This window comes from Trichomycterus rosablanca, chromosome 2, assembly GCF_030014385.1.
Source record: "Trichomycterus rosablanca isolate fTriRos1 chromosome 2, fTriRos1.hap1, whole genome shotgun sequence".
Taxonomy (NCBI): domain Eukaryota; kingdom Metazoa; phylum Chordata; class Actinopteri; order Siluriformes; family Trichomycteridae; genus Trichomycterus; species Trichomycterus rosablanca.
Window position 1 is genome coordinate 29,186,453 of NC_085989.1, and position 25,179 is coordinate 29,211,631.

At 38.9% G+C, this 25,179-nt stretch overlaps 2 protein-coding genes across 6 annotated transcripts in view; one reads left to right on the forward strand and one right to left on the reverse strand.

Annotated features, from left to right (window-relative positions):
• Positions 1-6,493, reverse strand: part of ppp1r9a (protein phosphatase 1, regulatory subunit 9A) — a 61,775-nt gene extending 55,282 nt beyond the window's left edge. The window contains exon 1 of the mRNA XM_063014000.1: positions 5,152-6,493. Within this exon, the coding sequence (XP_062870070.1) occupies positions 5,152-6,441 (1,290 nt within the window). The 5' untranslated portion in view covers positions 6,442-6,493. The remainder of the gene's footprint in view (positions 1-5,151) is intronic.
• A 6,759-nt stretch (positions 6,494-13,252) lies between these two features.
• Positions 13,253-25,179, forward strand: part of sgce (sarcoglycan, epsilon) — a 30,693-nt gene continuing 18,766 nt past the window's right edge. For all 5 annotated transcript variants that reach the window (XR_010015247.1, XR_010015246.1, XM_063014012.1 and 2 more), the window contains exon 1: positions 13,253-13,412. Coding sequence is in view for 3 of the 5 variants with exons in the window: in XM_063014012.1 (XP_062870082.1) it covers positions 13,376-13,412 (37 nt within the window). In the remaining 2 variants the exon portion in view is untranslated. The remainder of the gene's footprint in view (positions 13,413-25,179) is intronic.

The window sequence follows — 25,179 nt, forward strand, 5'->3', positions numbered from 1 at the left end:
CCTGGAACTAAAACTAAACATGAAGAGGCAGAATTTAGCCATTACGCTGCCGTCAGCTGGAATAACGTTATTTAAATAAAATAAAAAAACTTAGCATCAGTGCTCATTTAACTTTTGGATAAAAAATAGAGAAACAAATAATAAGTTTTGCTGTAGTCAAAGCTCTGACTGACACTAAACAGTTTATGTTCTTTTTTGACTTTTTTAGATTAAAAAGGTGGGCTAAAATTTCCTGATGTCAAAGACTGATATTAAAATGTAGAAAGTGTGGAGTTGCATCAATTGCATCATTGTTAAAGATGGTGCAATGAGTTGTAAAGTCAAGAAAGTAATAACTTTTTCACAGAAACAAAATGAGTGTTGGATAACCTTGCGTTTTTACTTATGTTCCCTTTAGGTAATATGAAGTTTTAATTGTACTGCGTTGTTTAATGGTCTAAAATAATTCTGTCTGAAAAATATGAAATAAAAGAGGCAATCAATAAGGGATCGATTACTTTTTTACAGCACTGAATAAGGAGAACAAAGCATTTTGACACAGACTAAATGATTTGTATTGGTAGTACACAATTGGTTTGGTATATAAATATGCTATCATTTTAGATGTCACTTTTGTGAATATAGGACATTTGCAGTCATGACTCAGATAGCAGAGACCAATTTTTTAGCTCCAAGTCTGTACAGAATCAGAATCTTTATTTTCGCCAAGTATCAGATGTACAAGATGTACTCTTGGTGCAGGTGTCAACATACACCAATCAGCCATAACATTAAAACCACCTCCTTGTTTCTACACTTACTGTCCATTTTATCAGCTCCACTTACCATATAGAAGCACTTTGTTGTTCTACAGTACAATTATTGACTGTAGTCCATCTGTTTCTCTGTATGCTTTGTTAGCCCCCTTTCATGCTGTTCTTCAATGGTCAGGACTCTCCCAGGACTACTACAGAGTAGGTATTATTTGGGTGGTGGATCATTGGGTGGTGTGTTAGTGTGTGTTGTGCTGGTATGAGTGGATAAGACACAGTAATGCTGATGGAGTTTTTAAACACCTCACTGTCACTGCTGGACTGAGAATAGTCCACCAACCAAAAATATAAGCAGCCAACAGCGCCCCATAGGCAGTGTCCTGTGACCTCTGATGAAGATCTTAAAGATGACCAACTCAAACAGCAGCAATAGATGAGCGATCATCTCTGACTTTACATCTACAAGGTGGACCAACTAGGTAGGAGTGTCTAATAGAGTGGACAGTGAATGGACACGACATTTTAAAACTCCAGCAGCGCTGCTGTGTCTGATCCACTTCTCCTAGCACAACACACACTAACACACCACCACCATGTCATTGTCACTGCAGTGCTGAGAATGATCCACCACCTAAATAATACCTGCTCTGTAGTGGGGCTTAAACCGGCAACCTTCTGATTACTAGTCCAGTAACTTAATCGCTAAGCTACCCTTGCCCTTGACACTGTGTGTTATTTTTAGTTTATCTAAGAAATCAGTAATTTGCTATCACGGAGATAAACCACAAAAAACTCCAGAGATCTGGAAGCAATGCTGCACAGATTGTACAGAATTGAATTGAAAGATGTAAACATACAACATTCATGGCCCATATCTGAATTGCCATGCCTTTCCTTGCACACAACTGTGTTGTTTTTTACTGACACTACCAAGCAATCTAATCACATACTACACACTTAAAGTTTAAACAGTAATAACAGGTTGGTATGCAGGTTGGCATACAAATTAGGAGTGTACATTAACTCCAACCGTGCTGAATTAACACTAGGCTGTGTTTTGAACTCATGTGTTAGCTTCATTGAAACATGTTTACTAGCTATATTGTCTTTTTAATTTTAAGTTTACAAAACCTTACTAAAATGTGATTCCAACTCTCATATATATTGAGTCTTACTCTGTTTATCTACAAAATATTTTTCAATTTAGCTTTCTAGTAGGGCTGCCTTGATACCACTTTTTTATGTCCGATACCAATACCAATACTGCAAATTGAGTATCTGCTGATACCGATACTAATCCGATACCGTCATTTCTCCTCTCAAACAACTAAGCAGTAATAATACATGTCTCAATGCACCATGGTTAAACTAGCTATCTAAATAACAATGCTCAGACTGTGAAACAAATCTTCTAAAAGAATAAATACAGAAGCTACAACATCACACTTATGCAACACTGCTGTTTTTATTTTAGAACACAGAACATTTAGCAGCATTTTTGGCTTGTTTAACAAAAGTGTCTACAATTGGAAGATGTGGATGTCAATCAAACGCGATGGACCAATTAGAATTGATGCAGAGTTGAGATTTTCTGTTAAAGTTCTGTCATGTTTTTAGATTATTAAAAACCAAAGCGTGTTTATTACAAAACCCTGCTGGATTTTGAAGAGGAAAGCGGTGTAGTTTGTTTTATTTCATAACACTGATGGATTGATCGTTGTCTCCAAGCCGGGACAAGATAGGTTCTTTATCTCAGGTGAGTGATTTATCATTTATAAAGCGTTTTTTTATTGTGTTTAAACAGTGTTTTTAGATGTGGCAGTAAGATATGATTTTTTTAAATGCTAAAAGTTTAAGTAGATTAGTGTGTTTTCGATTTGGGCCAATATCGGACCGATACTAAGTATCGGATCGGTGCCAGCCCTACTTTCTAGTTTACTTTTTATGCCTTGTGAATTGATAAAAGTTACTGGCAGGTTTTACTTCATCATAACTGGCTAGCTTATATCTCACTAGCATATATACGTCTAGCTTACAATCAACATTAGCCAACTAGCTAGTGAGCTATTTAACAGGATAGATTTTACCCCATGTCAGTTCAGCCAACCTTGTTAAACAAAGACAGGATTAAATAAATAAAAAAAACAGCATTGCTCTTTTAAAACCTTCTGCATTCAATTGTTTTCCTTGACTTTTTAAAAAGCCTTTAAAACACATTTCTACATCTCATGACTTGCAGAATGTTAATGAACATATGACCATATAAACCCTGTTAATTAGGTTAACAGCAAACCTATTTCGCTGTTGCATATTTACACTGAAAATCTTAATAATCAACCAATGCCTCTCTCTCTCTCTCTCTCTCTCTATATATATATATATATACAGTATATACTGTATATATATATACAGTATATATATATATATATATATATATGTATATACAGTATATATATATATATATATATATATATATATATATATATATATATATATATATATATATATATATTTAAAAATTTAAACTATTATCACATTTTGAACATGCAAATATAAAATAAATCAAATATCAAAACTGTTCAAGCAGTCATGATTTTAGAAAAGATGTGGAATATTCTAGATCTTGGCCAGGTTGTCATCGTTACAAAAATCAGAGCCAAAAAGAGAAAGCCATTCAGACTTGAGCACAATAACTTAAATGAATAACACTGACTCAGGACTGTCAGCCATGGGGACTGTAGCTTTTCTACTGCTATATTAATAAATCACTGCCAGACACTGCCCCAAAACACAATGACATTGGATGATTTATGAGTAATAATAGTGTTATAACATGAGATGGTAAATCTCTCTGGGTTTTAAGCTTGTCTAAATCAGTACAGTGGGGTGTTTCAGGAAGGCAGTATTATTGTAGCCCACAAGCCCTATAACCATTCTCCTCTTACAAAATCTTCAAATTAGTTATGTTAATCTGTACCTTGCACAAAAACCGATTTCAAAATGACAATGTTCTTTACTAACATGGACATTGGGGATGTTTTTAAAGCTTGATAAACTGTGGTAAAGCATGCTGCTCAGCTACTCTTGAGCCATGGGTTTACAGTAGATTTGCATAAATAGCAATAAAAGGGGCCCCATCACCATGGCACCCTAAAGCTAAACATTTCAAGAGGCTTTAGATGCAAATACATCAATCATCCTAAACAAAACACATTTAAACTGCAAATATGTGGGTGCTGAATGAATAAATCAAATTTCATCTATCTGATAAAGGAGGTTGATTGAAGCTGAATTGTATACAAATGATTTCTAGAAACTATTTTTACTGAAATTTCAGTGAAATTTATTGGAGTTACTAGAACATTGCAACCTTGTATGTTAGCAAACTGGGGCAAGCAGACTGTAAATACCAGCTTGGCACTGAATCATGTTCAATTTGAACACGTTCCTGCAAGATCAGGCTTGAATCATTGGAATAACAGTTAAATGACCACAAGAGACAGCAAAAAAACACAATATGGTGTGATGACAGCAGCTGTTTGTTTGTACATCCCACAACAAACATAAATAGGCCAAGTCTAGGACTCTAAATGCCAGTGTAGGACAACACATACTCATTAACCGAATTACACTGCATTGATTAAGCACAGTGATGAATCAGAGCTTAGAATAAGCCAATAAAACCCTCTTAAATATTGCATTTTTGTTAGGTGCACACAGTTGGACTTGGTGACTGGTCATTGAGGTCATTGAAGTGAATTGAACTTTTAGGATGATGTGTTTGGGACAGCTTTATCATGCTGGAAGTGGCCATGGTGAGATAGGTAAATTGTGGTCATAAAGAAATACACATGGTCAGCAACAATTCTGGGATTACATGTGACATTCAAACCATACTTAACTGGTATTACTGTATTACTGGCCCATTTGTGTTAAGAAAGCTTTTCCCACACATTACACTACCAGGTTGAGTTAATGGATTCATGCTGTTCACGCCAAATTCTGACCCTTCCATCATTGTGTCACGGAGAAAAAGACTTATCAGGCTAGCCAGTGTTTGGTGGGCATGTGCCTACTGTCTGGCCATTCTCCTCTGACCATTGCCATTTCGGCTTGCAGAACTGCACCAGTCAGTGTAAATGTAAGTCCTAGGAAATCAGTAGTATCCACATAACTGGCTAATTGGATATATATCTGAATAAGCATATGTTGATGTTCTCTCTGTAAAGTGATCTGTGAGTCTGCACTGTATACCATCATCATGCAAGACAGACAGACTGACTGACAGACAGACAGACAGACAGACAGACAGACAGACAGACAGACAGACAGACAGACAGACAGACAGACAGACAGACAGAAAGATGTCAAGCAAATATAGTAAATAACATGTACTTACTGTTATAGGGGCAGTGCTAAATCGTATTTTCCTCTTTGTGGGGATATCCTCCTTCTTCTCCTCTGGAAGGCCAGGAACCTCAGTTATCTCTGATCCAGGATCAAAGTTCTCATCGTCCCCATACAAATCATCCTCTACATCAGTGCAGCTCTCGCCCCAGCCCTGGTAGCAGGCGTCCCCATCTGCATTAAATATAACCCTCTCACTGCAACAGTATTCCTCGTTGAACTTTTCTGTTTTATTCACTGTTACGCTTGAGTCATCATTGACGGGTTCCTGCGTATCCTTTTGAACCGTGATGGCTAAGGAGTCAGATGCATTTTCCTGTGGTGTGTTACAAACTGTGGTGTCACTAATTGGTGTAGGATCTTCTTTTTGCTCATTTGATCCATATATAACATCTGATGTTGCTACATCCAAATGTTCCACCCCGTTTCTCTCCTGGTGCTTCTTCTCATCAACTGCTTTTGCATATTCTGGTCCCTCAGACAAAGGGCTTGGACTGAGAAGGTCTTCTGAGGAGGATGAAACTGGCATAGTGTGCTTGCTCCCAACACGTGTCCTACTCACCCCTGTTGATGGTGACTGATGAGCACTGGTGTCATCTTCACTGGCATCGCCTTGTCTGTGTGAGCCATCTGGGGAGTAAAGAGCGCGACCATCTCTGTGGACTTTCCGAAACGTGCCGCCTGGGCCCTGCTGGTCTAAATTTTCAAACACAGCACTGAGCTGGCTGACCGTTGGCGAGGAGGCTTCTGTTCTTGAGCACAGACTATCCAATGAGTCTGTGCTTCCCCTGTTGGAACGGGCCCCCCTCCAGTCATCCAAATGCTCATGAGAACCTCGTTTATCTCTGCCGTATGAGTAGACAGGAGACTGGGACGTATCTCTGGAGCTTTGCTCAAAGAGCTTCCTCGTTTCTGAGAACTTTGAGTTACCCGATTTGTCACCATGCTGAAGTTTTATTACTGAGCCATCTGCCTTGTTTATGAAGTTTGTTGGTTTGGTAAGTTTCTGTGGAGATGCCTCTTCTCTTGCTCTGGACTTGCTGGAACATGTCTTATCTGTTCCCATCTGCATGAACATGTCCTTGATACGGCTGACATGTGCACCATACTGGCGACCACGAGGCTGCCGGATTCGTTCTGGATCTTTGAGCTTGGACTCACCATCCTGTCTGGGCTGATCAAAAGCCTTTTTCAAAGCCTGGAACTCTGCCCTGTAAGCATTTCTGTGTGGCGAGGCACTCCTTAGGTTAGTCCTCTCAGAGGAAGCCTCCGTCTTCAGCATCTTAGCCTCAACGACGGAGGAGATATTTGCTTTTAAATGTGAAGTAGCATCCCTAAAGGTCTTGTCAGTGATTTAATATCACATTCTGTCGAGTGGCATCACAGTACCCTGAAATATGAAGAAATGATTATTAGACATGAAATTTGTTTACATGTGATGCTTCTTTGCAACTAGCAGTGCTGTATCACTTCTGTATGGGTAGGGCTATTTGCTTTTGCGGAAGCACTTGCTGCAGCCAGTCTGAGTGCACACTAATATAATAGCTTGCTATCCCTACAGAGCACAACAAAATGGCCTTTGCTATTACTTTAAAGTGTATACACTGTGATCACACATTATTCAAAATAATGGCCAAGTCCAGTAATGAACTTGACATGTAAAGACATGTTTCACCAAATGTCCAAGGAGGGTTTCCTTAATTTGATTGTCCACCGCCCCAGACCATCCATCACTGTGCCAACATGGCCAGCTAGATGCGCACTGGGAATATTTTTGATGTAGAGCTCTGTAAATGATAAACTAACTATAACCGGCATGTGGATTAAGTACAGTTATATGGTTACCAGGCTTCAAGATGCTTCATAATAATGGGTTCAAAGCCATAAGCATTAACAATTCATACACATGTGTTCACAGACAAATAACAGACTTAGTCTTGGTGAACTTTTACATTTGTTTTACATTTTTAGATTAAACAAACCCACAGTTTTTACTATTTCTATTTTAAAATATAATCTATTATTTATACTGCAAAACACTGACACTTTACAAAACACATACCTTTAGTAATTACCTTGTCTATTCTCTCCCAAAAGAAAACAAACAAAGAAACTAAAAAGGTTAGACAAAAGTGCAAGGACTAAACTGATCACATTTAATACAGCGATGCTCAGTCCAGGCTGGCATCTGCCTATACCCTTATCCACAACAACCCCCACTCCCTTTAACAAACACAGGGATCGGTGGCATAAGCATGAACAAGCCTCAAAAAAATAAATAAATAAAACTCAGACATACTGAACCAGCAGGACAGCCATTCCAAAAGCAGAAGTAACTATTACCAAACTCACTACCGTTGCTGCCATGATCAAAACAAAAGGGCGACTTACATCCTCTCCATCTCTCGTCTCGTTTCAACACTGATGCATCATCGGTGATCGCGCATAAAGAAATATTTCTTTATCGAGTTTTTTGATGAATAGAGCTGACTCGGATCAAAATATGAATTCTGTTCAGATCCCTGAATTCCGTTACCGACAACGAGTCCTTCTGCATGCCGTTAAACGATGTGACACCCGAGCCGGGCTCCTACACACCGCTAGGTAACGCCATTGCAGACTACCGATCGCTCCAGCCATTCTCGCTCACTATGGGGGGCGAAAAATAAAAGAGGTGTTTTGTTATCGTTCCATCAAACAGCACAGCGTTTGTTGTGTTCAGAACAAAAATTGTAAATGCACTCTCATGCTAAAACATCGCTGCATTTCCGTCTATTTGAGTATTTCCTCAAAGCGCTCACTCATGTGACAGGTGCACAACCGTATTTACAACAGAATGGTTCGCTCCAATAATCGGTTTGCGGTGGAGGTGGTCCACCAAACCGCAGTCTGGCAAAAATAATCCAGAGCTACAGCTTTGGTACCAAAAATCCGCAAAATTATAGTCATAGCAGGTACATCTGTTAAGGGTTTTATGTTTACACCATGCTGCTTTTGACGTAAACCTGTTTTATAAAACCCCTTTAACCCATTTTATCGCCCCTCAATTGTTTACACGCATTTTAACAGAAATCCCACTAACATGCACTGCATGATCAGCGGAGAACAGGGTTGGTTGGCACAGGGCTGGATACCAGTTACAAAATTATACATCGCAGTGTTTGCTGTTCTAATCTAATTTCATCAATTTTATCAAACACGTTGTCTGTGGGATAAGTAGTACATGTGCTATGTTATATTATATTATTAATTTATTGTCTGTTTACCACCATTTTATCCTATTCAGTAGGTATGATTCACTGGATAAAAGGTAATAAACACCCTGAACAGGTTTCCAGTCCATCACAGGGCAAACACACACACAATTACAGCAATCTTAGTATCTCCAAGTAACCTGACTGCATGTCTTTGGACTGTGAGAGGAAACCAGAGCACCTGGAGGAAACTCACACAGACACAGGAAGAACATGCAAACTCTGTACAGAATAGACCCAGACCACTTCACCTTGGAATCAAACCCAAGCCCTTCTTGTGAGGCGACAGTGCTACCCACCGTGGCCCCATACTACATTTCATTATATTATGTTGTTTTTTATTATATTCATTAATATGTAAACCTAGGTAGTACATGGCAATTGAAGTAACTAAAGTCTACACAGCAGCAGCAGGACATAAATCTTTACAAATAATTTGGGTGTTAAATATCTGTGAAATGCATGATTTTGTGCAAAAGAGTACACATCAGCTCACCTTTACGAGTATCCCCCTATGAGTTATGTGTTTGTATGTGTATTATTAAAACAAGATATTATAATTAATTATATTATGTATGTGGTATGGCAGCAGTTTGGGTTGAGAGCAGTTGTGCTGTGCTACAGTTTCAGACTGGCATACAACTGACTTGCTTACAACATGAAGTGTTTTATTTATTAAAGTGTAAAATATCTTATTTATATAAATAATTGCATTTCTGTGTAGGGAAATAGGTTTGGTTGTTATAAAATCAAACATTTTATATAAGCCAGCGATAATACTGAGACAGTTTAAGTAGGAAACACTAAATGTTTCCTACTTAAATTCTTTAAATAACTTTCTAGTCCTGTTTCGATAATAAAATACTTTCTGTATAAGATTAGGTTGAACTATGCTTGGATATTACTTTAAGCGTTGGAGGCTGATAGCCATGTGATAGTTCTCAAATGAATGAATAGTGAATATGTGGTTTACATTTGTGATACAAGAACAACAAGGACTTTGTTGCTACATTTCTTTTAAGACTTTACCAGAAACATTAGATCTGTCCTGATCCTGTTTAAAATTAAGGGACACTTAAAATTTCATATAATTGTAGAATTCACAAATTTCCCTCTGGCATTAAAAAGTGATCTATCTGTCTACCAGTCTATTTATCTATCAATCTGTCTATCTTGTAGTGTTCATGGATACTGAACATAGTTTATCTAAAGAAAGACAAAAAATAGTTTTTAAAAGACAGGAACCCAGATTGAACCCATGGATTAAAACAGAGACATTGTAAAAATTAGAACAAATGTTGTAGCATTAAGCTAGCACATAAATTTGGGTCTTTGGTATTGCCAAGTTTAAGTCATGGTGCTCTTTAAACATCTGAACCAAAGACCCAAACACCATGTGACTTACTGTGCTAAAAAGCTTGAAGTTACCATTAAACAAAATTAAAAACTGTTTTTTGGCTTAAGTGGCTTAAGTCTATAGAAACAAATCCTGTTTTTCGACGTAATTTATTTCATGAGTGGCCTGCTAGTTAATCTGGTAGAATGTGTACATCACACATGTGAATAATTAGCCCTATGAAGGATTGGCACCTTGTTTGGTGTGTGTTCCTTCAATGCATCTAGTGTGTTCTAGTGGCACTGGACTTAACACCATTCTGACCAGGAAAAAGCAGTTACTAAAATTGAGTAAATTAATACATTGTAAATAATTTACCTATGTAGCTTGCTTGGTTTACCAAAATCACAAATACTATGCACAACAACCTCACCCTCCCTCAGGGAAAAATAATTGTAGGAGGTCCTTTTGTGTTTCACCCATGGCCCCTGGAATAATCCTGGCCTTATTCCCTCATGACAACCCTTTAATAAACGTGTAATTTTTAACACACACACACAAACGTATTTACCATTTCGGAGCGCCAATGTACAGTAGATTTACTGCATATGTCCCTATTTCTCTCCTACTGCCATCAGCACAGAAGTAAGTTGCTAAGCAACCTGAAAATAAAAGGGTGTACGTGTGAGATTGTGAGCATAACATACAATTTTATTACTTAAACATTCACACATACCAGGCTTTAGCTATGATAATGCTGTTAATTAAAGGCAGAGTAAAAATCAGATTTGGTTAAGACTTACATGTGTGTAATGTAATGGAAAAGCCCTAATTAGTGGAGTCATGGTGGTTTAAAATACCAAGCTGATTAGGAATTTTCTCCCTCACCAGAAATCTGTCTGCATGGGTTTGCAATGACCTTGATCTTAACAAAGATGACCTAACACATCTTGGTATGTGGCTTTACAAAATCTTGCCTTATTACCCAGCTATCAAGCTAGCAAACATGTAAATGTTTTATAGATAGTTCTTTTAGACCCGAACAGGGCTGGTTTGGAGTATAGCAGGAAAGGATTTTATCACCATAGGCTCATACAGTGTTTGGTTGTGAAACATTGCACATGCATGGTGAAAGGACACTTTGTATGGCCATCTGTCTGCTCAGCCTCACCACAGGGGGCTGAATATATTCTAAACTATATTATTCACTCCTATTATTCACTTTGGAATTTAATGGGTGGGGGAGGAAAAATGTTAAATAGGACATATATATTAAATTAATTTATGTAATCCTAGTACAATACTTATTTTTTCGCATAATTTTAAAATGTGGTTTAAAATAAAATATAATTAATATTTTGATAAATAAAGTATGTACTACCACTAGTATTATTACTCATACTCCTAATATTAATAATAAAACAATTATTGTATTATTTACATATTTACTCATATTTATATGACAACAATGTTACACATATATTTTACATTGCAGTCCAATAAAATATTTTAAAACAATTACATAAAATACACTATATATTACTGCAAAGTTATATTAATAACATATTATTATTAATCAGCTGTTACCATTGTTGCTCCAGTACAAGTCGTAAAACAGTGAAAAGTGTAATAGTAGTAGAGGTGCTAGCATAATCTATAAGGTATATACACTATAATTAGTATTGCTTTTACTACTACTACTACTACTATTACTACTACTACTGCAGCTACTACTACTAATATGAATAATAAAGGGCACTTGGGTGGCAGTCTATCATGCTACCCCACCACTGCTGAGATGTATCTGGCTTCAAAACACTTTGGTACTATTGGCCAGCCAGATGTCTACACAGACATGATTGGCTATGTCTGAATGGGATTGCGATGGATTGGTGCCCTGTCCAAGGTATTCCACTGTGACACTGACCAGGATAAGTAACTAATGAAAATGAAAAATAATAACCATGTTATTAATAATATAAATCCAAAACCACATGTTTTTGTATTTAGTACACCTATGCACAACAGGTGCCAAACTACAACCCCAAATCAGAAAAAGTTGGGACAGTATGGAAAATACTAATAAAATAAAAATGCAGTGTTCCTTACATTTACTTTGACTTTTATTTGATTGCAGACAGTTTGAACCTAAGATATTTCATGTTTTGTCTGCTCAACTTCATTTTATTTGTTAATATACCTCCATTGCTGCATTTCAGGCCTGCAACACATTCCAAAAAAAGTTGGGACGATCCCTCAGATGGCACTGCATCAAGAACCGCCACTCAACAATAGCTGATATAACCACATGGACAAGGGATTACTTTGGCAAACCTTTGTCAAGCACTACAATACAGAGTTACATGCACAAATGCCACATTTACTGTGCAAAAGCCTTATGTTAACTATGGCCAGAAGTGGCGTCGACTTCTCTGGGCACTGGGGCATCTAGGATGGACCATCACACAGGAGAAACATGTATTGTGGTCAGATGAATCAGCATTCTAGGTCATTTTTTCTTTGGATGAATGGATGATGTATGTCAAAGATGATGTATGGAGCTGTGTCAGTGCCCTTGGCAAAGGTCATTTACACTTCTGTGATGGCAGCATTAATGCAGAAAAGTACATTGAGATCTTAGAGCAACATATGCTGCCTTCAAGATGTCATCTATTCCAAGGACGTCCATGCATTTTTCAACAAGACAATGCAAAACCACATGCTGGACACATTACAAAGGCATGGCTGTGGAAGGAGAGGGTACGGGTACTGGACCGGATGAAAAATGCGACAACGACGACCCCGTACTGTTGCACATCTTAGGGCATTTGCAGGAAGAATGGGACAAAATAAAAGCTGAAACACTAAATCACTTGGTATCCTCGCTGCCAAAACGTCTTTTAAGTGTGGTGAAAAGGAATGGCAAAATTACAAAGTGGTAAATGCTTTACTGTCCCAACTTTTTTTGGAAAGTGTTGCAGGCCTGAAATGCAGGAATGGATGTTTATTAATAAATGAAATGAAGTTGAGCAGACAAAACATGAAATATCTCATGTTCATCCTGTCTGCAATCAAATAAAAGTAAATGTAAGCAACTCTGTGTTTTTTTTTTTTTTTTTTTTCATTTTCCATGCTGTCCCAACTTTTTCTGATTTGGGTTGTATTTAAATATATTTTGAATATGGCAGTGCATTCTATCGTACTAGAGAGTGTATTTAAATAGCATGGCACCTGAGGTGCATAGGTGTATATTTAATTTAGCATAGTATTAAGCAGAACTAAAAATGTCAAAAAAAGGATGAGGCTTATTTTACACTTCAGCAAAATAATATTAAAATAGTAGATTGTAAATTGTAAATATTCCTGTGATGTTTCTTTTTTACTTTAGCCACACATAGGGTTGCAAGGCGTTTCCCGCTCCACATGTAATCCAGTCAGAACGCGGTTTGATTGCTGCTGTTTTCCAGTGTTTGTGCCAGATGTGCAGCTCCCACAATGCGCCGGGCTCTGAGCGGTGGGAGGAGGGAGGAATTCAGCTCCGGGTAGAGGGATGCTTCTACTGCTAGTGACTGCTACAATCAACGAATCAATCTCACCAAACTCACATTCAGCGCGAAACATAAACCATGGCGTCGCTTGAAGTGTTCGTGTGGATTTTATTAGGTATGTAATAGTTGAAAGTGATTATATTAACATCGTGTGTATTGTAATATTTTACAGGCCAGTGAGCTAACGGTAGCAGGCTAACTGACGCATCTGCGCTAGTGGGAATAGCTCTGTAAGTAACGATGGAAAAATGTGAGTCGCTAGGAACGTAGCAAACAACACGTAAGAACATTTAAGTGGTATATATTAGCTACATTACTGTCAGTCCTTACATGACTCGGTTACACAATTGTCATTTTTGTTGTCCATAATGTATGTATTTATGTGTGTGTGTGTGTGTGTGTCTGTTGTGTATGTATGTGTGTGTATGTATGTATGTATGTATGTATGTATGTATGTATGTATGTATGTATGTGTGTGTATGAGTATATGTATATATGCATGTATGTATGTGTGTATGAATGTATGTATGTGAGTGTATGTATGTATGTGTGTATGAATGTGAGTGTATGTATGTGTGTATGAATGTATGAATGTGAGTGTATGTATGTGTGTATGAATGTATGTATGTGAGTGTATGTATGTGTGTATGAATGTATGTATGTGAGTGTATGTATGTGTGTATGAATGTATGTATGTGAGTGTATGTATGTGTGTATGAATGTATGTATGTGAGTGTATGTATGTGTGTATGAATGTATGTATGTGAGTGTATGTATGTGTGTATGAATGTATGTATGTGAGTGTATGTATGTGTGTATGAATGTATGTATGTGAGTGTATGTATGTGTGTATGAATGTATGTATGTGAGTGTATGTATGTGTGTATGAATGTATGTATGTGAGTGTATGTATGAATGTATGTATGTGTGTATGCATGTATGTATATATGAATGTATGGTGTGTATGAGTATATGTATATATGCATGTATGTATGTGTGTATGAATGTATGTATGTGAGTGTATGTAAGAATGTATGTATGTATGTATGTGTGTGTATGTGTATATGTATATATGCATGTATGTATGAATGCATGTATGTGAGTGTATGTATGAATGTATGTATGTGTGTGTATGTGTGTATGCATATATGCATGTATGTGTGTATGTGTGTGTGTATGTGTATATGTATATATGCATGTATGAATGTATGTGTGTGTATGTGTATATATATACAGTATATATGCATGTATGTATGAATGTATGTATGTGAGTGTATGTATGAATGTATGTATGTATGTGTGTGTATGTGTATATGTATATATGCATGTATGTATGAATGTATGTATGTGAGTATGTATGAATGTATGTATGTGTGTGTATGTGTGTATGCATATATGCATGTATGAATGTGTGTGTGTATGTACAGTGTATCACAAAAGTGAGTACACCCCTCACATTTCTGCAAATATTTTATTATATCTTTTCATGGGACAACACTATAGAAATGAAACTTGGATATAACTTAGAGTAGTCAGTGTACAACTTGTATAGCAGTGTAGATTTACTGTCTTCTGAAAATAACTCAACACACAGCCATTAATGTCTAAATAGCTGGCAACATAAGTGAGTACACCCCACAGTGAATATGTCCAAATTGTGCCCAAAGTGTCAATATTTTGTGTGACCACCATTATTATCCAGCACTGCCTTAACCGTCCTGGGCATGGAATTCACCAGAGCTGCACAGGTTGCTACTGGAATCCTCTTCCACTCCTCCATGATGACATCACGGAGCTGGTGGATGTTAGACACCTTGAACTCCTCCACCTTCCACTTGAGGATGCGCCACAGGTGCTCAATTGGGTTTAGTCCATCACCTTTACCTTCAGCTTCCTCAGCAAGGCAGTTGTCATCTTGGAGGTTGTGTTTGGGGTCGTTATCCTGTTGGAAAACTGCCATGAGGCCCAGTTTTCGAAGGGAGGGGATCATGCTCTGTTTCAGAATGTCACAGTACATGTTGGAAATCATGTTTCCCTCAATGAACTGCAGCTCCCCAGTGCCAGCAACACTCATGCAGCCCAAGACCATGATGCTACCACCACCATGCTTGACTGTAGGCAAGATACAGTTGTCTTGGTACTTCTCATCAGGGCGCCGCCACACATGCTGGACACCATCTGAGCCAAACAAGTTTATCTTGGTCTCGTCAGACCACAGGGCATTCCAGTAATACATGTTCTTGGACTGCTTGTCTTCAGCAAACTGTTTGCGGGCTTTCTTGTGCGTCAGCTTCCTTCTGGGATGACGACCATGCAGACCGAGTTGATGCAGTGTGCGGCGTATGGTCTGAGCACTGACAGGCTGACCTCCCACGTCTTCAACCTCTGCAGCAATGCTGGCAGCACTCATGTGTCTATTTTTTAAAGCCAACCTCTGGATATGACGCCGAACACGTGGACTCAACTTCTTTGGTCGACTCTGGCGAAGCCTGTTCCAAGTGGAACCTGTCCTGGAAAACCGCTGTATGACCTTGGCCACCATGCTGTAGCTCAGTTTCAGGGTGTTAGCAATCTTCTTATAGCCCAGGCCATCTTTGTGGAGAGCAACAATTCTATTTCTCACATCCTCAGAGAGTTCTTTGCCATGAGGTGCCATGTTGAATATCCAGTGGCCAGTATGAGAGAATTGTACCCAAAACACCAAATTTAACAGCCCTGCTCCCCATTTACACCTGGGACCTTGACACATGACACCAGGGAGGGACAACGACACATTTGGGCACAATTTGGACATGTTCACTGTGGGGTGTACTCACTTATGTTGCCAGCTATTTAGACATTAATGGCTGTGTGTTGAGTTATTTTCAGAAGACAGTAAATCTACACTGCTATACAAGCTGTACACTGACTACTCTAAGTTATATCCAAGTTTCATGTCTATAGTGTTGTCCCATGAAAAGATATAATGAAATATTTGCAGAAATGTGAGGGGTGTACTCACTTTTGTGATACACTGTATGTGTGTATGTATATATAATAATAATAATAATAATACATTTTATTTATATAGCGCTTTTCAAGATACTCAAAGACGCTTAATATATGCATGTATGAATGTATGTGTGTGTATGTGTATATGTATATATGCATGTATGTATGTATGTATGTGTGTATGAATGTATGTTTGTGTGTGTATGTGTGTATGTATATATGCATGTATGAATGTATGTGTGTGTATGTGTATATGTATATATGCATGTATGTATGTGTGTATGAATGTATGTTTGTGAGTGTATGTATGAATGTATGTGTGTATGTATATATGCATGTATGAATGTATGTGTGTGTATGTGTATATGTATATATGCATTTATGTATGTGTGTATGAATGTATGTTTGTGAGTGTATGTATGAATGTATGTATGAATGTATGTGTGTATGTATATATGCATGTATGAATGTATGTGTGTGTATGTGTATATGTATATATGCATTTATGTATGTGTGTATGAATGTATGTATGTGAGTGCATGTATGCATGTATGAATGTGTGTGTATGTACAGTGTATCACAAAAGTGAGTACACCCCTCACATTTCTGCAAATATTTCATTATATCTTTTCATGGGACAACACTATAGACATGAAACTTGGATATAACTTAGAGTAGTCAGTGTACAGCTTGTATAGCAGTGTAGATTTACTGTCTTCTGAAAATAACTCAACACACAGCCATTAATGTCTAAATAGCTGGCAACATAAGTGAGTACACCCCACAGTGAACATGTCCAAATTGTGCCCAAATGTGTCGTTGTCCCTCCCTGGTGTCATGTGTCAAGGTCCCAGGTGTAAATGGGGAGCAGGGCTGTTAAATTTGGTGTTTTGGGTACAATTCGCTCATACTGGCCACTGGATATTCAACATGGCACCTCATGGCAAAGAACTCTCTGAGGACGTGAGAAATAGAATTGTTGCTCTCCACAAAGATGGCCTGGGCTATAAGAAGATTGCTAACACCCTGAAACTGAGCTACAGCATGGTGGCCAAGGTCATACAGCGGTTTTCCAGGACAGGTTCCACTCGGAACAGGCTTCGCCAGGGTCGACCAAAGAAGTTGAGTCCACGTGTTCGGCGTCATATCCAGAGGTTGGCTTTAAAAAATAGACACATGAGTGCTGCCAGCATTGCTGCAGAGGTTGAAGACGTGGGAGGTCAGCCTGTCAGTGCTCAGACCATACACCGCACACTGCATCAACTCGGTCTGCATGGTCGTCATCCCAGAAGGAAGCTGACGCACAAGAAAGCCAGCAAACAGTTTGCTGAAGACAAGCAGTCCAAGAACATGGATTACTGGAATGCCCTGTGGTCTGACGAGACCAAGATAAACTTGTTTGGCTCAGATGGTGTCCAGCATGTGTGGCGGCGCCCTGGTGAGAAGTACCGAGACAACTGTATCTTGCCTACAGTCAAGCATGGTGGTGGTAGCATCATGGTCTTGGGCTGCATGAGTGTTGCTGGCACTGGGGAGCTGCGGTTCATTGAGGGAAACATGAATTCCAACATGTACTGTGACATTCTGAAACAGAGCATGATCCCCTCCCTTCGAAAACTGGGCCTCATGGCAGTTTTCCAACAGGATAACGACCCCAAACACAACCTCCAAGATGACAACTGCCTTGCTGAGGAAGCTGAAGGTAAAGGTGATGGACTAAACCCAATTGAGCACCTGTGGCGCATCCTCAAGTGGAAAGTGGAGGAGTTCAAGGTGTCTAACATCCACCAGCTCCGTGATGTCATCATGGAGGAGTGGAAGAGGATTCCAGTAGCAACCTGTGCAGCTCTGGTGAATTCCATGCCCAGGAGGGTTAAGGCAGTGATAATAATGGTGGTCACACAAAATATTGACACTTTAGGCACAATTTGGACATGTTCACTGTGGGGTGTACTCACTTATGTTGCCAGCCATTTAGACATTAATGGCTGTGTGTTGAGTTATTTTCAGAAGACAGTAAATCTACACTGCTATACAAGTTGTACTCTGACTACTCTAAGTTATATCCAAGTTTCATGTCTATAGTGTTGTCCCATGAAAAGATATAATGAAATATTTGCAGAAATGTGAGGGGTGTACTCACTTTCGTGATACACTGTATATATGCATGTATGAATGTATGTATACAGTGCCTTGCAAAAGTATTCAGCCCCCTTGAACTTTTCAACCTTTTGTCACATTTCAGGCTTCAAACATAACGATATGAAATTGTAATTTTTTGTGAAGAATCAACAACAAGTGGGACCCAATCGTGAAGTGGAACGAAATTTATTGGATATTTTAAACTTTTTTTAGAAATAAAAAACTAAAAAGTGGGGCGTGCAATATTATTCAGCCCCTTTACTTTCAGTGCAGCAAACTCACTCCAGAAGTTCAGTGAGGATCTCTGAATGATCCAATGTTTACCTAAATGACTGATGGTGATAAAAAGAATCCACCTGTGTGTAATCAAGTCTCCGTATAAATGCACCTGCTCTGTGACAGTCTCAGAGTTCTGTTTAAAGCGCAGAGAGCATCATGAAGACCAAGGAACACACCAGGCAGGTCCGAGATACTGTTGTGGAGAAGTTTAAAGCCGGATTTGGATACAAAAAGATTTCCCAAGCTTTAAACATCTCAAGGAGCACTGTGCAAGCGATCATATTGAAATGGAAGGAGTATCAGACCACTGCAAATCTACCAAGACCCGGCCATCCCTCTAAACTTTCAGCTCAAACAAGGAGAAGACTGATCAGAGATGCAGCCAAGAGGCCCATGATCACTCTGAATGAACTGCAGAGATCTACAGCTGAGGTGGGAGAATCTGTCCATAGGACACAATCAGTCGTACACTGCACAAATCTGGCCTTTATGGAAGAGTGGCAAGAAGAAAGCCATTTCTCAAAGATATCTATAAAAAGTCACCTGGGAGACACACCAAACATGTGGAAGAAGGTGCTCTGGTCAGATGAAACCAAAATCGAACTTTTTGGCCACAATGCAAAACGTTATGTTTGGCGTAAAAGCAACACAGCTCATCACCCTGAACACACCATCCCCACTGTCAAACATGGTGGTGGCAGCATCATGGTTTGGGCCTGCTTTTCTTCAGCAGGGACAGGGAAGATGGTTAAAATTGATGGGAAGATGGATGGAGCCAAATACAGGACCATTCTGGAAGAAAACCTGTTGCAGTCTGCAAAAGACCTGAGACTGGGACGGAGATTTATCTTCCAACAAGACAATGATCCAAAACATAAAGCAAAATCTACAATGGAATGGTTCACAAATAAACGTATCCAGGTGTTAGAATGGCCAAGTCAAAGTCCAGACCTGAATCCCATCGAGAATCTGTGGAAAGAGCTGAAAACTGCTGTTCACAAACGCTCTCCATCCAACCTCACTGAGCTCGAGCTGTTTTGCAAGGAAGAATGGGCAAAAATTACTGTCTCTCGATGTGCAAAACTGATAGAGACATACCCCAAGCGACTTGCAGCTGTAATCGCAGCAAAAGGTGGCGCTACAAAGTATTAACGCAAGGGGGCTGAATAATATTGCACGCCCCACTTTTCAGTTTTTTATTTCTAAAAAAAGTTTAAAATATCCAATAAATTTCGTTCCACTTCACGATTGGGTCCCACTTGTTGTTGATTCTTCACAAAAAATTACAATTTCATATCGTTATGTTTGAAGCCTGAAATGTGGCAAAAGGTTGAAAAGTTCAAGGGGGCTGAATACTTTTGCAAGGCACTGTATATGCATGTATGAATGTATGTATGAATGTATGTGTATGTGTGTATGTATATATGCATGTATGAATGTATGTGTATGTGTGTATGTACAGTGGGGGAAATAAGTATTTGATCCCCTGCTGATTTTGTAAGTTTACCCCCTTACAAAGACTTGAACAGTCTATAATTTTTATGGAAGGTTTATTTTAACAGAGAGAGACAGAATATCAACAAAAAATCCAGAAAAAAAACATTAAATAAAAGTTATAAATTAATTTGTATTTAATTAAGGGAAATAAGTATTTGATCCCCTACCAACCAGCAAGAATTCTGACCCCCACAGACCCATGAGGCACACAAATTAGTCCTGTCCCTGTATAAAAGACTCCTGTCACAGAATCAGTTTCTTCTGTTCAAATCTCTCCCACCATGGGCAAGACCAAAGAGCTATCAAAGGACGTCAGGGACAAGATTGTAGACCTGCACAAGGCTGGAATGGGCTACAAGACCATCAGCAAGAAGCTTGGTGAGAAAGAGACCACTGTTGGCACGATAATTCGAAAATGGAAGAAATACAAGATCACAGTCAATCACCCTCGCTCTGGAGCTCCATGCAAGATCTCACCTGGTGGGGTAAGAATGATTCTGAGAAAGGTGAGGTCAGTCCAGAATTACACGGGAGGAGCTTGTCAATGATCTCAAGGGAGCTGGGAGCACAGTCACCAAGAAAACCAATAGTAACACACTTCGCCGTAATGGATTGAGATCATGCAGTGCCCGCAAAGTCCCTCTGCTCAAGAAGGCTCATGTACAGGCCCGTCTGAAGTTTGCCAATGAACACCTGAATGATTCAGAGAAAGCTTGGGAGAATGTGATATGGTCAGATGAGACCAAAATTGAGCTCTTTGGCATCAACTCCACTCACCGTGTTTGGAGGCAAAGAAATGCCCTGTGGGGATGGTGTTCTTGGGGTCATATCCAGCATTTCTCTGCTCCCAGCTCCCTTGAGATCATTGACAAGCTCCTCCCGTGTAATTCTGGACTGACCTCACCTTTCTCAGAATCATTCTTACCCCACCAGGTGAGATCTTGCATGGAGCTCCAGAGTGAGGGCGATTGACTGTGATCTTGTATTTCTTCCATTTTCGAATTATCGCACCAACAGTGGTCTCTTTCTCACCAAGCTTCTTGCTGATGGTCTTGTAGCCCATTCCAGCCTTGTGCAGGTCTACAATCTTGTCCCTGACGTCCTTTGATAGCTCTTTGGTCTTGCCCAGGGTGGTGGAGAGATTTGAACGGAAGAAACTGATTCTGTAACAGGAGTCTTTTATACAGGGACAGGACTAATTTGTGTGCCTCATGGGCACATAACCGGTCTGTGGGGGTCAGAATTCTTGCTGGTTGATAGGGGATCAAATACTTATTTCCCTTAATTAAATACAAATTAATTTATAACTTTTATTTAATGTTTTTTTTCTGGATTTTTTGTTGATATTCTGTCTCTCTCTGTTAAAATAAACCTTCCATAAAAATTATAGACTGTTCAAGTCTTTGTAAGGGGGTAAACTTACAAAATCAGCAGGGGATCAAATACTTATTTCCCCCACTGTATGTGTATATGTGTGTGTGTATCTGTCTACCTATTTATTGCCTTTTTATGAAATTAAAGTCACATTATTCCACAATTTTCTCTTTATCTAAACACATTTCAATACATCTAATTACAACTAATTCCTAGTATTTGGGTATTTATGTATCAAAAAAATTACAACCTTGCTTTGCAAGCATGTGACCATACATGCAGATATTCAATAAACAAGGAAATTAAATAAAGTACATTTCAGAGATAGTTTAGCACTGACTGAAAACATTAAAATCATGATAGGACACAAGATAATTGCACTTAAAAAATTGTTTCTTAGATTTACTAAAAACATGCAGCACAACTGACAACAAAAGACTTACTTTGCTGTGCGGTTAGAAAAAGAGTGGACAGGGTATTGCATTATAAATATGACACTGCATAAAATAATTCTCTTTCTAAATGTATTTTTCTTGTTGAAATAATGGCATAACTTTTGAAGGCCATTATCATATACAGGCTTTAGTCGACTCCACACAGAAGGCTGTGTCCCAAATGGGCGGTAAGTGAGAGTAAAGTGTGTGCTTCAGCAAAACACTGACATGCAGAGCTGTGTGCTGTGACTTATTGTTTTGTTTGACCCTAAACATAGTTCTCAAAACATCTAAATCTTAATAATCTTAATAATCCTTTTGTATATGCACCAATAAACCTGTAACAAAGTATCCATATACTTTATAACCTCTATTGAATATGTTGTTCTGACTCACATTGTTATGCTTTGGACTAATCTAAATTACTGTCTAAGCTAAGTAATTGTTTAATCTGAGCTGCACCCAGGTCAGATTTTGAATGTACATGTCGAGATGCTAACCTGAAATGCTTGGTATTCAACAAGATTTTATCTGTGATCTTTTATTTAGCAGTCAAGAAGCCATGATGGAGGAGATTTTATTTTTCCAATACTCAATCAGAGTTTGTACTTAAAAGGCAAACAAGCTGTTGTGTATATTAAATGTTTCACTTTTATTTGGCCCCAAGCAGAAAAATATAGCACAGCATATTCTATCCCTTTTAAATGAAACAGTAGTGGTTTTTTAGTAGCTAAATAGATCATTAGATCACAGCCAAACAAAAAATACAAATAATGTTTAATAATAATACCCTTTTGCTATTAAATTTCAGTAACACTTAGTATTTTGTGGTTTGTATTAATAATGTTATATATACACTGTACCATCACAGAGGATGTGCCCACCTTTAGGATTAACATAGCACAAATTGCTACACTTCAGAAACGAATATTTTATCGTATTAGTCTGATGACATAAAAGTCCTATAATGCTGATTCTGGCACTGTAATGACTTCTCTAGTCAAGACCGAACAGTAAAGATTATTGTGGATTGTACAACCCCAAATCAGAAAAAGTTGGGACAGTATGGAAAATGCAAATAAAATAAAAACAGAGTTTCTTACATTTACTTGGACTTTTATTTGCTTGCAGACAGGGTGAACCTAAGATATTTAATGTTTTGTCTGCTCAACTTCATTTCATTTGTTAATAAACATCCATTCCTGCATTTCAGGCCTGCAGCACATTTCCAAAAAAGTTGGGATGGGGCAATTTAGGGCTAGTAATGAGGTGAAAAAACTAAATAATGATGTGATTCCAAACAGGTGATGTGAACAGGTGATTGTAATCATGGTTTGGTACAAAAGCAGCATCCAGGAAAGGCTGAGTCTTTGATGAGCAAAGATGATCACAGGATCTCCAGTTTGTCAACAAATGCATGAGAAAATGATTGAAATGTTTAAAAGCAATGTACCTCAAAGAAAGATTGATAGGGATTTGCATATTTCTCCCTCTACAGTGCATAATATCATTAAGCGATTCAAGGAATCGGGAGGAATTTCAGTGCGCAAAGGCCGAGGGCGCAAGCTTAAAATGAAGGCCTGTGATCTTCGATCCCTCAGACGGCACTGCATCAAGAACCGCCACTCAACAATAGCTGATATAACCACATGGGTGAGGGATTACTTTGGCAAACCTTTGTCAAGCACTACAATACAGAGTTACATGCACAAATGCCACTTAAAACTTTACTGTGCAAACAAGAAGCCTTATGTTAACCATGTCCAGAAGCGGTGTCGACTTCTCTGGGCTCTGGGGCATCGAGGATGGACCATCACATGTATTGTTGTCAGATGAATCAGCATTTCAGGTCTTTTTTTTTTTTTTTTAAATGGATAGTACAGTGGGGTCAAAAAGTATTTAGTCAGCCACTGATTGTGCAAGTTCTCCTACTTAGAAAGATGAGAGAGGTCTGTAATTTTCATCATAGGTACACTTCAACTATGAGAGACAAAATGAGAAAAAAAAATCCAGGAAATCACATTGTAGGATTTTTAAAGAATTTATTCGTAAATTATGGTGGAAAATAAGTATTTGGTCAATAACAAACAAGCAAGATTTCTGGCTCTCACAGACCTGTAACTTATTCTTTAAGAAGCTCTTCTGTCCTCCACTCGTTACCTGTATTAATGGCACCTGTTTGACCTCGTTATCTGTATAAAAGACACCTGTCCACAGCCTCAAACAGTCAGACTCCAAACTCAACCATGGCCAAGACCAAAGAGCTGTCAAAGGACACCAGGAAGAAAATTGTAGACCTGCACCAGGCTGGGAAGAGTAAATCTACAATAGGCAAGCAGGTTGGTGTGAATAAATCAACTGTGGGAACAATTGTAAGAAAATGGAAGACATACAAGACCATTGATAATCTCCCTTGGGGTCAAGATCTCATCCCGTGGGGTCAAAATGATCATGAGAACGGTGAGCAAAAATCCCAGAACTACACGGAGGGACCTGATGAATGACCTGCAGAGAGCTGGGACCAAAGTAACCAGGCTACCATCAGTATACACACTACGCCGAGAGGGACTCAAATCCTGCAGTGCCAGGCGTGTCCCCCTGCTTAAGCCAGTACATGTCCAGGCCCGTCTGAAGTTTGCCAGAGAGCATATGGATGATCCAGAAGAGGATTGGGAGAATATCATGTGGTCAGATGAAACCAAAATGGAACTTTTTGCTCGTCGTGTTTGGAGGAAGAAGAATGCTGAGTTGCATCCCAAGAACACCATACCTACTGTGAAGCATGGGGGTGGAAACATCATGCTTTGGGGCTGTTTTTCTGCAAAGGGGACAGGACAATTGAGCCGTGTTGAGGGAAGAATGAACGGGGCCATGTATCGTGAGATTTTAAGCCAAAACCTCCTTCCATCAGTGAGAGCATTGAAGATGGAACGTGGCTGGGTCTTCCAGCATGACAATGATCCCAAACACACCACTCGGGCAACGAAGGAGTGGCTCCGTAAAAAGCATTTCAAGGTCCTGGAGTGGCCTAACCAGTCTCCAGACCTCAACCCCATAGAAAATTTGTGGAGTCCGTGTTGCCCAGCGACAGCCCCAAAACATCACTGCTCTAGAGGAGATCTGCATGGAGGAATGGGCCAAAATACCAGCTACAGTGTGTGCAAA